General features: G+C 35.1%; 1 protein-coding gene across 1 annotated transcript; it reads left to right on the forward strand.

Moving 5' to 3' along the window:
- Positions 1-2968: 2968 nt before the first annotated feature.
- On the forward strand, positions 2969-3875 carry LOC125475419 (condensin complex subunit 2-like). The gene is made up of 2 exons (XM_048580151.1): positions 2969-3314; positions 3509-3875. Exons 1-2 carry the CDS (start codon positions 3059-3061, stop codon positions 3514-3516), a joined length of 264 nt encoding a protein of 87 aa, XP_048436108.1. The 5' UTR covers positions 2969-3058; the 3' UTR covers positions 3517-3875.
- Positions 3876-13966: the final 10091 nt, after the last annotated feature.

Below are 13966 nucleotides of genomic sequence, written 5' to 3' on the forward strand. Positions count from 1 at the left end.
GATTCCGAAGCTCCGACAATTCCGACTGAGAAAGAGGTCAATAACAACAAGGTGATGGAATTCAACGTTTTGTGTTTTTTATAGAGGCATATTTGCAACAATGAATCAGAGTATTGTTGGATAGTCTATCCAGATAGCTTAAAATGTGTTTCATGATGCATATCGGTGAAGCGTGTTTGGCTACTTTTTGGATTGTTCGTTAATTTTTTTTTTCTGGCCTTGGCTGGTACAAATATAGTGCCTTTCTTCTGTTTTTTGTTGTTATTTTTTTATGTGGGGCATAACTTAACCTTTTGTGTGGTAAGAAAGCCATAGAGAGAGAGAGAGAGTCACATTTTTTTTTTTTTTGGATTTGGTTAATGTTTCAATCGGAAACGTGGTTACGCAATGAAAGCTGAGGACACACAAATGACAAATGTAGTTGGGAATTTGTAAGTTACATGCAAAGGTCATGGAAAGTAAGCTTTTGTAATGTGTCTAATGACATAGTCAAAGAGTTGTCCACCTAATGTCTACTCTACAAGTTACAACAGTCATCTATGAACACTGTAGTCACATTCCGTGGGAGAAATTTCAAAGTAAGATAATACTGTTTGAACTAAGCCAATGTTGAAATTTCAAAGTAAAACATTTACTTCAAATGTTTCGTTTTTGGTATGAAAAAATATTTATTGTTGAAATTTTCCATGTTGTTTTGTTTTATAAAAGATTCAGGATGGGGGTGTTTAGATTTGCATCCAAAAGCTGAAATCATCCCAGATTCAGTCTTTTTAGCGATAGTTCTTTAGAAAAGCTATCTCTCTTGTCTAGTATAAAAAGCTATGTTACCTCCCTTAGTGGTGTAGTATCGATTCCCTCGTGTAAACCTATTTACCATCCATTCCTTTTTTGCATACAACCCTTGTAAACGCAAAGATAAGTGGCTGCAAGAGGTTCAACCTTGCCAGACAAAGTGAAATCTTGCTCGAATCTCTTTGTTTGTTCTCTAAATTAGTTGATTTATTGCTTAGTTTACTTTTCAGTATGTATTCAAGTCATTGACACCTGCTTTTCTATTTTGAGAGTCCCATTTACATCTGAATCTGGTTAACTTAATGGATATGTGTTCATTAAGAGCAATTTGGATCTAAACAAATGATTTAAGGGGCTCTGGACTCCCTCCATTCGAACATATAAGATCATAAACTAAAAGTCCTTGTTTACAAGGCAAGAAAAAGAACTTAATGTGGACTTATCCCATCCATGAAAATCCTTTGATAACAAGAAGTTTGAATAACTTGGGGGACAAGTAATCGACTTAAAACATACTTGTTCTACATCTACTATACTGAGATAGTAGTGGCACGCCTAAGCATTTAGTTAGTTTTGATTGCGAGTCTCAAGGCCTATACATAAGGCCCCACAAAGCCACCTTTCAGAACTAACTTTAAGCTCTTATTGCAGCACACAAGGCAAGCAAGGGCCCGACTACCAAATACATACATCAAAGTGCTAATCCCTTGGGGAGCTATGCATAGGTCCAAGGAGCCTTCTTCAAGAGAAATCTTTGCCCGAACACTCCTATTCACCGTTTTCTCTCTTCTATATAATTAAAATTTATGAGGAATTCAAAAACTATTTTATATTTGTGGTCCATTCCTTCATAACTTGAATGAATTTGTAACAAGAGATCAGAATTCGGATGTATGTGGTCACATCCCTTCTAAGTTTTTGTTGAATGACATGCAGGAGGTGAAGCATTTGTCAAATGCCTCAGCTCTTGATGCAATTAATGATACAGATAAGTTGACATCACGTGAATTATTTACCAAGGGTCACAATGAAATGGTGAAAGCGGGTGAAAAGGCAATGAAAGGAACAACAACATTTTGTACAGTCATAGGAGCTCTCATTGTTATTATCACGTTTGCTGCAGCATTTACAGTTCTTGTGGAAATAATCAAGATATAGGTCTTCCTATATTCTTAAGTAAGAGGGCATTGAAAACTTTTATAGTTTCAGATGCTATATCACTCTTTTCTTCCACAACTTCAGTAATGATATTTTTGGAAATCCTCATATCGTGTTATGCCGAAGAAGATTTCCTCAAATCATTACCAACAAAAATGATATTAAGCCTTATCACCCTTTTTTTTATCTATCGTTGCGATGATGATAGCTTTCTCTTCAGCCCTTTCCATTATGCTTCATGGAAAGTCATCTATTGCCATTCTAGTTACTTTGCTTGCAAGTGTTCCAGTTGCATCTTTCATATGGATGCAAATTCCCTTGCTTCTTGAGTTAGTCATTTCTACTTATGGAGCAGGCGTGTTTGACAGGAAAATAAAAATGTGGCCTAGACTTATTGTGACACCTAAATAATTGGCCTCGTGTTAGCGTGATAAATGATGCTTCTTAGTTTTGGAGTTGCTACGAATTTTTTCTTTTTGAATCTTGTAATGAAATATTGTTTGGATCCTGTATTATAAAAGCAAATGCACCCTGGTTGTAACGAAGGACTTTGTAATGAAAAGACATTGACGTACGTGTTTGAACATTTACTCTTCTTTGCATTGCATCCCTCTTTCTTTTGCATGTGATATTTTATTACAGGAGTGAAAAGTAATTATATCAATATATTTTGGTATTGAATAACTTTTTTGAAAGAGAGTTTATATTTATACATCTTAAATTACTTTTTCTACATTCTTTTAATTTTTAATATTTTCTACACATCACTAACACTTAATAGAAAAATATTAAAAAATTAAAAAAAATGTGGAAAAAGTAATTTAGAATGTGTGAATATAATTTTCCTTTTCGAAATGCCAGCTTGGCAGCTCTCAAACATGGATGTAAAATTGACGGTCATAGATTGGTCAACAAAAGAAAATGGATGTTTGTATCCTGCACGAGAAGCATCGTATTATACCCTCTCAAAACCCCCAAAAAATATTTAACACACATGAAATGGAGGGAACCTGTTCGTCCCATCAGTATCCTTCTCAAACGCTCCCCAACTCTCGTAAACTTTCCCAATTCCAAACCCTAATTTCCCAATTCGATTTTCCCGATTGCAATGGCCTACACTCGGAGCCCTAATCTGGCAACCCAGAAGCAGAGGCTCCCAATGGCCGCTCGTCTCCAGCCTCCAACCAGCCCCTTCTTCCTCGGCTGCAACGACGACCACAGCGAGCGTGCGCAGGCTCGCGCAGCACGCGCCGCCGCGATTGGAAGGAAGTCCGTTGCGCTCAATCTCCTGCCAGCAGGGAGACCCCGATCCCGGCCTCGGAAAGGCGCAGATCCTCGAGCTATTCGAGAATTGCATCAAACTGGTCAGTGAAAATGTCGGTTTAGATTTTTCAAGTAATTGAAAGTTTTGAAACTAAATTTTTTAACAAAAAGTTATCAATAGTTTTCGCATTTTATTTGTCAAATGAGGGAGCCATTTTTAGTGTATTAGATTTTGATGTTTGTTGTGATTTTTTTTTTTTTTTTAAAATGTTCGATTTTGATCTGTTTGGTGCAGGAAATTAATCAGAAAAGTACATGGGAGCTGAATTTGATTGACCATTTAACGGATATTATTAAGGTTGAAGAGGAAAACGATTTTCAAAAGGTAAATTGCGCCTTTTGATACTATGTTGTTTCGGATTAGTTTTGGAGTTTAAATCTATCAAGACCAAGATTTTGGTAAAACCACTTTTGAAGTGAGCGGCCGAATGTTCACATTATTCGATTGGATATGCTATGTTTGCTTAAATGTGTATCACTTCTCTATCTGTGCAGGCAAGCTGTATAAGAAAATAACTCTTTGTATTTCATTACTTAATGTGTAAGGATTACAACTCAATATATATACAGGTCTCTAATAAAGCTTAGTACCTACTTATACATAATTAGGTCTCTAATACAGAGATTAGTTGCAAAACTGTTACATCTGTAAATGACAGCTGTACAAGCTGTTAGCTATGACTACTTATCCCTTTACACCCCCTCAAGCTAATCGGAGGAGAACCCAGAGAAAGCTTGGATTGAAGAAAATGAAATCGTGCCTTGGACAGTGACTTAGTATGGATGTGTGCAATCTGGTTTTCAGTGGGAACATATAACACTTTGACTAAACCAGCAAGAACAAGCTCCCGGATGTAATGATAATCGATCTCCACATGTTTTGTGCGCGCATGAAACACAGGATTGGAAGCCAAAGATATTGCAGAAACATTGTCACACCACAGTGTAGGAGGATGAGAAAGAGAGAAAGTAATGTTGTTGAAAATCTTGCAAATCCATGTAAGTTCTGCAGCAGTAAGAGCAAGAGAGCGATATTCGGCCTCGGTTGAAGAGCGTGCAACAGTTGGCTGCTTTTTAGCACTCCAACTGATAAGATTGGGACCTAAGTAAATACAATAGCCAGATATAGAGTGTCGATCAAAAACACATCCAGCCCAATCGGCATCCGAGAAAGCTTTTAGGTGCAGAGATCCCTTTTTGAACCAAATGCCTTGATCAACAGATCCTTTGAGAAACCGGAGAATTCGTTTAACTGCCTGAAAATGAGTGTCATGAGGACAATGAAGAAACTGACATACTTGGTTCACAACAAAGGAGAGATCTGGCCGAGTCCAGGTGAGATATTGAAGGGCACCAACTATGGACCGGTATTCCTTTGGATCAGGCAACAAAGTTCCAATGTGATCTAATTTGGTAGTACCAAGAGGAGTGACACAAGGCTTGCATCCTTCCATTTTTGTCTTAATAAGAAGATCCATAACATATTTGCCTTGAGACATGAATATACCGTCAGAGGATCGATGTACTTCAAGACCAAGGAAATAATGGAGAGGTCCTAAGTCTTTGACAGGAAACAAGGTACTGAGCTTTTGAATAAAAGCTTGACAATGAGAGGCATTGGGACCGGTGACAAGTATGTCATCAACATACACCAAGACCATCACCAGAGAAGGAAAGGTGCGCACAAACAAAGAGCAATCAGATTGAGAATTAGCAAAGCCAAGAGAGAGCAAGGTGTGACCAAGTTTATCATACCAAGCCCGAGGGGCTTGTTTTAAGCCATAAAGAGATCGATTAAGCTTACAGACAAAAGAAGGCTGAGAGGCATCAACAAAACCAGGAGGTTGTTGCATAAACACCTCTTCTTGCAGTGAACCATGAAGAAACGCATTACTAATATCCAACTGATTGAGAAACCAATCATTTTGGACAGCAAGGGTTAATAAAATGCGAATGGTGACTGATTTGGCAACAGGGCTGAAGGTTTCTGTAAAATCAATACCTGCTTGCTGGTGAAATCCTTTGGCTACAAGGCGAGCCTTGTAACGATCAATCGTGCCATCAGGTTTCCTTTTAATCCGGAACACCCATTTGCAGCCAACAATATTTTGGTGAGGAGAGGAAGGTACCAAGGTCCAATCAAATGACCCTTCTCACGATTTGAAAATGTTGTATTTATATGTGCTATATTGATGTAATTTATCTTCTATATTTATAGTTGACCTTCCTCACAAGTGTAGTTTGCTCATACTTGAGTGTCCAACACTTAATTTCATATTATCATTCTTGGCCTCTTAATCAAATAAAAGATATTAAATTTCATGTCCTCCTACTCATATCCAGTTAATTTATTCAAATTCGCACCAAAATTCATAGGCATGATTGTTTTTCGCTGATGTTGTAAAACGTCATCTGCTATAATGCAATTAATTAAATCATAACGATATTAACTTTGGAAACTTGGAATTTTTTTTATGCTAAATAAGTTGATACTTATGATCATTCTCTATTAATTTTCATTTATAAACTCAAATTATCATAATTTTATCGTCACTTAAGATTGACTCTTCTTATTAAAATTTCTTACTCCGCCACTAAATTCATATTTGATAAATTTACAGATTGAAGATGACAGACACAATTATCCCAAGTTTAATTGCTTATAAACTCCTAAACCAAAGTAACTGTGAAGAATGGAGTTTGCAAGTTAGAACCTACTTGTTGGTAGAAGATCTTTGGAACGTTGTGGAAGCGACCACTGAGCCTCCTGAACGAGAACATGGTGAAGTTGAATTTAAAGCTTGGAGGAAGAGTAATGCCAAGGCTTTGAACTCCATCCAGATTTCTTGTGGGGCCGATACTTTTCCTTTTATTTATGGGCGCCAGCACAGCCAAAGTTGCATGGGATATTTTGGCAGAAAAGTTGAAGCCAGCTGAAGCATCCCAAGCCACAGGAACCGGTAAGTGCACCTTCGCCTTTTCCATATAGTTAGGCATTTGTCTTTGGATTTAACTTGGATCCTCACAGGATGAGAATGAGGAGAAGTTTTTCTCAAAATACTTCGCGGCTGATTTACAGAATGTTCTTATGAACGAAACTGTTAATATTATACATTGCTTTGTTAAGAGTGAGCCCAATGTATTTCGGATAGGATCCTATCCGGATCCTCTTTGTGAGGATCCCGAGATCATTTCATCGTGTTTGTTTATCTATCATCATGTGGTCAGAAATTATTTTAAATTTTTATTTAAAATTGAACAAAAACAGTAATTGATGAAAACTGACTGCATGATATTCGATGAACGAACACGATAAAATGATTTCTAGGATCCTCACAATGAGGATTTGAAGAGGATCCTCATCCAATTTATTTGGCATGAAGACCAAAAGGAAAAGCCACTAATATTTGACTTTTTTTTTTTGGTTGCATATTCATTAAAAAGAAAGACATCTTTTTTTTTTTTTTTGGTCAATTGTGCGAGTATTTTGGCTTTGGCCTGGTTTTTTTTCAATTGAATCAGATATATCCTTAGTAGAGTTCAATTTAGACAACAAAAATAAGAAAAGAAAAGGAAGAAATATACTAACCAATAGTGAATGATGTGATATAAACATAAGGATTTCATTTTTCAGAGAAGATATCCAACGATCACATGAATAACGACCCAACCACTATTGATGTAGAGCCCGAGGAATGGTCAACAATAGATTCTGGTATTATGTCTTTAATTCTCACAAAGACTTCCGTTCAATATTTATTGATTAAACTGCTTTCAAATTCTACATCGTTATTTGCATTCTAAAATAGTCGTTTATTTTTCTTTTCACAAGGACAAAAATAAATGCATGATACTCTCAACTTTGGATTCTTATTAAAACATAGAAAAATTGACGGTATTCAATAGTAAACAAGAACAAAAGCACTTTATATACAATAAAATTAAGAATAATAAGAAAAATCCGTAATAATTAAAATTAAGAAGAATAAGAAAAATCTGTAACAAGTATATAGTGTATATGTTTTTCGTTTGGTGATGAGGTTAACAACTATATGTTACGTACATTATGGGGAATATATGTAACGTTAGCTAGCTTGGCAGGACACGAAGACAACCACGTTAATCAAACTTTGTTGAGCTTGGCGGATAATGATTGGGATGCTGCAATGGAGTTTCTTAACAACCATCCCGAGGCAGTAACTGCAGGACTTAGCAGATACAATGAGACAATTCTTCAAAAGGCAGTCTTGGGTAGGAAGGTGGACGATGCAAAAAAATTGGTGAACTTAATGGCACCAGAAGACTTGGAAATAAAAAGCCATTTCGGTTTAACCGCTCTTCATCTTGTTATACACTTAATTCCAGAAAGCGTCGAACTAGCAAAATGCATGGTTGAAAAAAACAAGAAGTTGCTCAGTATTGTCTTTCCTCCCGAGAAAATCAACCCACTTATGACCGGCAAAACCACCCCACTTCTCGCGGCTTAGGGTTATGAAGGAGGAGAGAAAATGGCTCAATACCTTTATTCTGTCACTCCGCGCGAAACCCTGAACGATTCTGATTGCGCTACACTTATTATCTACGGGTTTTAAGTTCAAAAGATTTGGTAAGATCAACATTCAAATGATAATTATTATTAGTGGCGCCTTAATATTTTTTTTTTTCCTTCTATAAATACTATAAAACCTCTGTATATTAATAATGTTGAGATTACACTAATTTTTATAACTAGATATATAGAGGTTATTTCTAAACAATTTTATTCTTCTTTCACTTTGCAATATGTAGATATTGTGTGGGATTTAATTTAGCGCAATCCAAAGTTAGCCATTGCTAAAAAGTACTACGAGGAAACACCTTTAAATGAACTAGCTGGTCTGAGTTCTGCATTCTTAAGTGGAAGCTTGCTCAGTTTCTGGGAACAATGGATTTATGACGGTTAGTAACGCTCTCATTTTCTCTTTGTTTTAAATTGTCCTAATTGAGCTTTCTATTTTCTTTTATTCTTATTAGACACAGCAATAGAAAAATCTTGCATCAAGGAACTAGTTTATGTATCGTATCGTATTAATATATAAGTGGGCTTGTGTTCTTATCTTGATAGGCATACAAATAAAACCAATGCCTACCATTGAAACCACTGATGATGTTTGTATAAACGTTCAAAAACCGGAAAATGGCAACCAAAGTAATCAAAGGCAAAGGCATCTCATTTGCTTAGGTACATACGTTACATGACTGACATGCCATTTGTTTTTGTTAATGTTTAATTAGTTATTTCGTAAATTAAGGTACCACAACTACACACACACACACGTATTGCTCTTCTATCATTTTTTTAATTATAGTACTTCTATCACTGGAAGATACATAAAAGACAACTTTAAATTATTTGAATATTTATTTTTTGTTCAACTTTAAGTTATGCTCCTGGACTCGCTCAAAAAGGAACCTTTCCGATCTTTTAAGGATTTATTTTGTTATTATATTTATTTTATACTCATTTTATATTATATTTATTTTATACTCATTTTATATGATGATTATTTTATACTCATTTTATATGATGATTATTCTTATTAAAGATAGTCTTATAAAGTATTGTAATGTATCGGTCTTACTCTTACTAATAAAATAAAAAATAAGGTTGAAATTAGAAAAGTCTTTTATCTTCCTCACTTTCTGCTCTTTACTTTCTGTCTGTCTTCCTCACCCAACCTTTCTCCTCCCCACTCTCTCGGTCTCTCCTCTGCGATGAAACCCAGAAGCTACTGTGCTTGTCTCCCGAATTTCCAGTTGTTCTCTCTCCCATGGCTCCAAAGTTCAAAACATCCATTGGGAACTACTCGGGTAATTAAACGCACGATTTGCATCTGTAAACGGAAAAGGTAACACAAGATCTGAAAATTGTGTACTTCAAGTGGAAACAGGAAATTGATATCAAAAACTTAGGGAGAAGAATTTGATCAATTTGAACTCGAAATATCTGTATCTTTCACTGTTGATGAGTTAACTCATCATTTGTCTTTAACGATTTATGGCCATTTTCTTACTGATGGCTGATTTGGTATTGTTATGTTTTGAAAAAAAAATTGTTTCTATTGTGCTTTAAGAATAAGCAGTTATGAAATAAAGTAACAGAGTATTTAGTAAATTATTGTGTAAAAGTGCTTAAAAAAAAAGTAGTATTATAGTGTTTGATAAACTTTTATGTAAAACAGATGTGAAAAAAAACTGGTTTTTTAAAGCTGGGTTTTGCAGCTTTGTGTTTTTGGTTTTTTTTCACTCAAAACTATGAAAAAAAACTGAAGTTGAATGTTTACCAAACATAAAAAAGCCCACACCTTTTTTTTATAACTACTTTTTTTTCAAAATCACTTCAGTATCAAACTAGGGCTAAATATCAAACAGAAGAGTAATTTAAGCAAATTGGCAAGGTCAATCTCCATATTGGTTCTATAGGGATCATTTTTATTTTCCCTTTTTAGTTAACTTGATTTATATTATATATGCATTTGGATGCTTGCTCCTTTAATTTGGTTCAAATGATGGAGGGTTTATCTTCTATCTACATATCAAGTCTCGGTCTTCTTGGTCTTATACTTTCACTCATTGCAACCTATTAATTAATAGGACCCAATTCTTTTTCTTTTTCTTTCATTGCAATAGGTACAAAATTGTTATAGATAATGATGTCAATCTTCTTCATAGGTAACTATTAGATAATTGTTTCTCTCCGTCATAGATATAATTTGGACTAGGATTCTATTTCCTCCTATTTCCATCTCACTTCATTCCCTTCTCTCACATTCTTTATTTGTCTTTCCCTTTTTATAAAAAATTAATATAAGATATCGACGTAACTTAACCGTGACCGTTTAAATAGGAGGAGAGGGAAGGGGAGGGAAAAAAAAGGAGAGAGAATCCTACTCTAAATAATTTTTTCTCTCTTCGTCATAGGTAGATAAAACTTAATATGAATGTCATAGATAAATAATTATATAGAAAACTAGATTTTAATCCTTGAATAAGATGAAGTTTAGAAAAATGACTTATACAAGATTAAAAGTTGATTTTAGTCCCTACTCTATTTAATGCTTGCATATGTATTCAATGTCTCTCTTTTTTTATTTATAATTTTATGGTGTTCATAAATTAAATTTTATGAAAATATCACAAATTTTAATTCTCATTATAGTTTAGTATAATATATTTAGGTACCGACATTTCAGTACACTAGTTTAGGGCCGGGGTGTAGTCAAAATAGAATTTGATAAGATTTTAATAGACTTTAAAATTAGGATGTAGTCAATTATAGTTTTAAAAGAGGATTATAAAAGATTTAGAAATCATAGTGTGGTCAAGGTAGGATTTACAAGGATTTTAAAGAATATATCTAAATCCAAGGATGGTCAATTAAGGTCTTGTTTGGCAGCTCGGACTGTACTGACTATTTATGTCAGATAGGATAAATAGCCACCGGATAGTACTGAATAATTTAGTCGGACGTTTGGTGTAGTATCGGATTAATGACCGTATTATTTATACTGTGTTTGGTTGGATACTCTATCGGATAAGAAAGACTTAAAAATATTATTATATTGGTGAATTATGAATTTTGAACAATACTATGAAATTACATCAAATCCAGATCTTGCTACAGCCAAACCAGCCCAGGCATTGATATTATGAATTCATCAAGCTTCATTCCAAATGTAATCGTTCAACCTATTTCTTCAACTGGGTTCGAATTTTCAACATACCCAATTTAGGATCTTTGCAATTTTCAACATACAGATCAATTTTTTATTTTTTCGGATCTAGAAAAAGAAAAATAAGAGGAGGATGGCAGAACATAGAGAGAAGAAAAAGAAAAATAGGAGGTGAAGGGCGGAACAGAGAGAAGAAGAAGGAGGACCTGGGATTCAAATGAGAGAGAAGAAGGAGAAAAAAGACGAAGAAGAAGAACCTGGGTTCAGATGAGAGAAGAAGAAGGAGGAGAAGACAAAGAAGGAGAACCTGGGATTCAAATGCGAGAAGAAGAATGAGGAGAACCTGGGATTCGAAGGAGAACCTGGGAGTTGGAGAGAGTGAGAGAGCCATGTTTTAAACCCGACTAAATAATACTGTGGTTTTGGAAAGGATAATTAAGCGGGTGTCAGCCGTATAGAATAGGTTGGGCCGGAGTATTTAGTTGGCTAACTATTTAACACATGGGGACACCAAACACCTGATACCGTATAATTAATCCTATCTAGTGTGTTATACGGTATACCAAACGAGGTCTAAGATTTTAAAGAATACATCTAAATCTAGAGTTAGTGAAAATGCAAAAGTTTGATAGGATTTGAATAGGAGAGAGATTTTGATGGATTTGAAGGTGGATGGTATATATACCAAATGCAATCAAGAATCCTACCATCCCCCATCTGATTTCTTTTCACGCCCTCAAACAGAAAAGAACCTCCCAACCCCTTCATCTTCACCTATACCTTACTCTTCAGAACACATCCCATCGTCCTCTTCAACTTTGAATTCATCGTCTTCATTCTCATCTGGATTTTTTTTTTTTTTTTCAAATTCTAGTCGTAAACAACCATTGGGTTCTGGCAAGTTCTCTCTTTTCTCAGAAGAGGAATAGTCTTCCTCCATTTTTTGCCCTACCTGAGATCCGATGGTTCAATATTTTTTTAACATATCGCTGCAATCAATTTTTTTTTTCTCCCATGTTCTCCTCGCACGAAACCGATTTTCAATGGAAAATCGCCTCAAATCGCCAAAAATTATATAATCTCCATTACCCCAAACCCACATAACTTGCACAAGCTCAGTGAGTACGGCGCTGTTCCGAGATTTGTTCCCAATAGCTATACTTTCTAGTTTTGGGGTGAACTCTGTGCTGCAAGTGCAGAACTTGTTGATTCATATGTATTGTTGTTGTGGGGAAGTGGAGCTTGCCGGAAATTAATGAAATGTGGTTTCTAATGTTATGCTTAGTGGGTACTGGAAGGGCAGGAAGCTAGAGTGTGCATTGAAGTTTAGGAAAATGGTGAGCATGGAATTGAAAAGGAATGGAACTACCATGGTGAATATGCTTGCAGCTTGCGGCTTGTGGTTGGTCTGCTAGACTGAATGAAGGAAGGTTAGACAGAGGAGACCCATAACTGAACACACATTGGAACATTGGAGTTGTTTGAGTCACAGCCGCATGATTTCATTAAAAATGATCCTACGATTCTGCGTGTGATTTTCAATTTTTTTTCAAAATCCTAAGCAATCCATGGAAGAAATTCATATAAATCCACAAAAATCATAATGAAAATCCACATAAATCTTCTAAAATCCATAGAGAATTATAAAGTCTATTAAAATCTTTTGAAATTTATTACTAAAAAAAAAATCCATTAAAATCCTTTGAAATCCAAATTGACTACACCCCCCTTTGTATCATATATTTAGGTACAAAATTTTCGGTACACTTATGTTTTTACATATTTTCTTTTGTGCCACTAATTCATTACAATATATTTAGGTACTACAATATATTTAGGTAGGGATATTTCAATGCACTAATTTAGTAAAATATATTATGATATGCAAGTTTAAGTACATTAATTAGAGGAAGTTAAATAAAATTAATGAATTAAAATGTGTATAATAATAAATTTAAAATTTAATGTAATGACATTAAATAAGATATCTATTAAGTATTAAAACAAAAATATAATATAAATTTAAATTAAGTAAACATTAAAAGACTAAAATCAATATCTAATCTAACACCAAATTTTTATTAAATTTTAATCTTCTTCAAAAATTAAAATTCAAAAACCCCATAACTATATCACGTATATGCTTGTAACTTTGACAGATGTGCATTGAGGTGATTGCAGGTGCTTTATGGTTACAAAGCAATGATTCAAAACTAAAAACTCAAATTAAAACAAAAAAGAAAATAATGCATAAACTAGTGACTCAATTAATTATTTTAATTTATTTAGGGTCATAGTGAGCCACTAGTACTACGGTTTAGTAGTATTCCTCTTCACTTATAAGTGAGAGGTCTTAGGTTCAATAAAGGCGAGTTTGAACCACATTATTTCTAGCGCATTATGAGGCTAGGGCTGGTTTGGTATTGCTATGCTTTGAAAAAAAAAAAAAAAACTACTTCTGCTGTGCTATGGGAATAATCTCATTTTTTGCTACTTCACGTTTTCAGCTTTTTTGACACACCCCGACCGAGATCGGGGCGTGCTGGCCGTCACACGAAGGTGACGTAGCCATGTGCACGTGCGGAAGCTTATGAGATAGTAATGTAAAAGTACGAATAATTTAAAAACTAGCATACAACGTACTAAGACAAGTGCTAGCGTAAGTGAAACGCTAAGTTCAGAGCAAGACTACAGCAGTCCAAAGAGAATGATACGACAATAGTACACCCGAAGGTGACCCTACATCGGTGAGTGTCTGTCAGAAATGCCGGGACGTCCTCTGGGAAAACCACCGAACCCGCTAAGCTACTAGAACTTGGAGGGGCGAAAAACAAAAGCGTGAGTGGGCAAAAACAAAGCTCTTTGAAAACCATTTAGCAAAATACATTCTAACCCCTCACCGTAAAACCTGTATGCTTCCCAGAAAATAAACATATATACGTATGTATAAATATGTCAATCAAGCTCAAGGGTAGGGGTGG

Source organism: the organism of the source record quoted next, unplaced genomic scaffold (genome assembly GCF_019419815.1).
Source record: "Pyrus x bretschneideri cultivar Hongxiangsu unplaced genomic scaffold, Pyrus_bretschneideri_v1 Contig15, whole genome shotgun sequence".
NCBI lineage: Eukaryota > Viridiplantae > Streptophyta > Magnoliopsida > Rosales > Rosaceae > Pyrus > Pyrus x bretschneideri.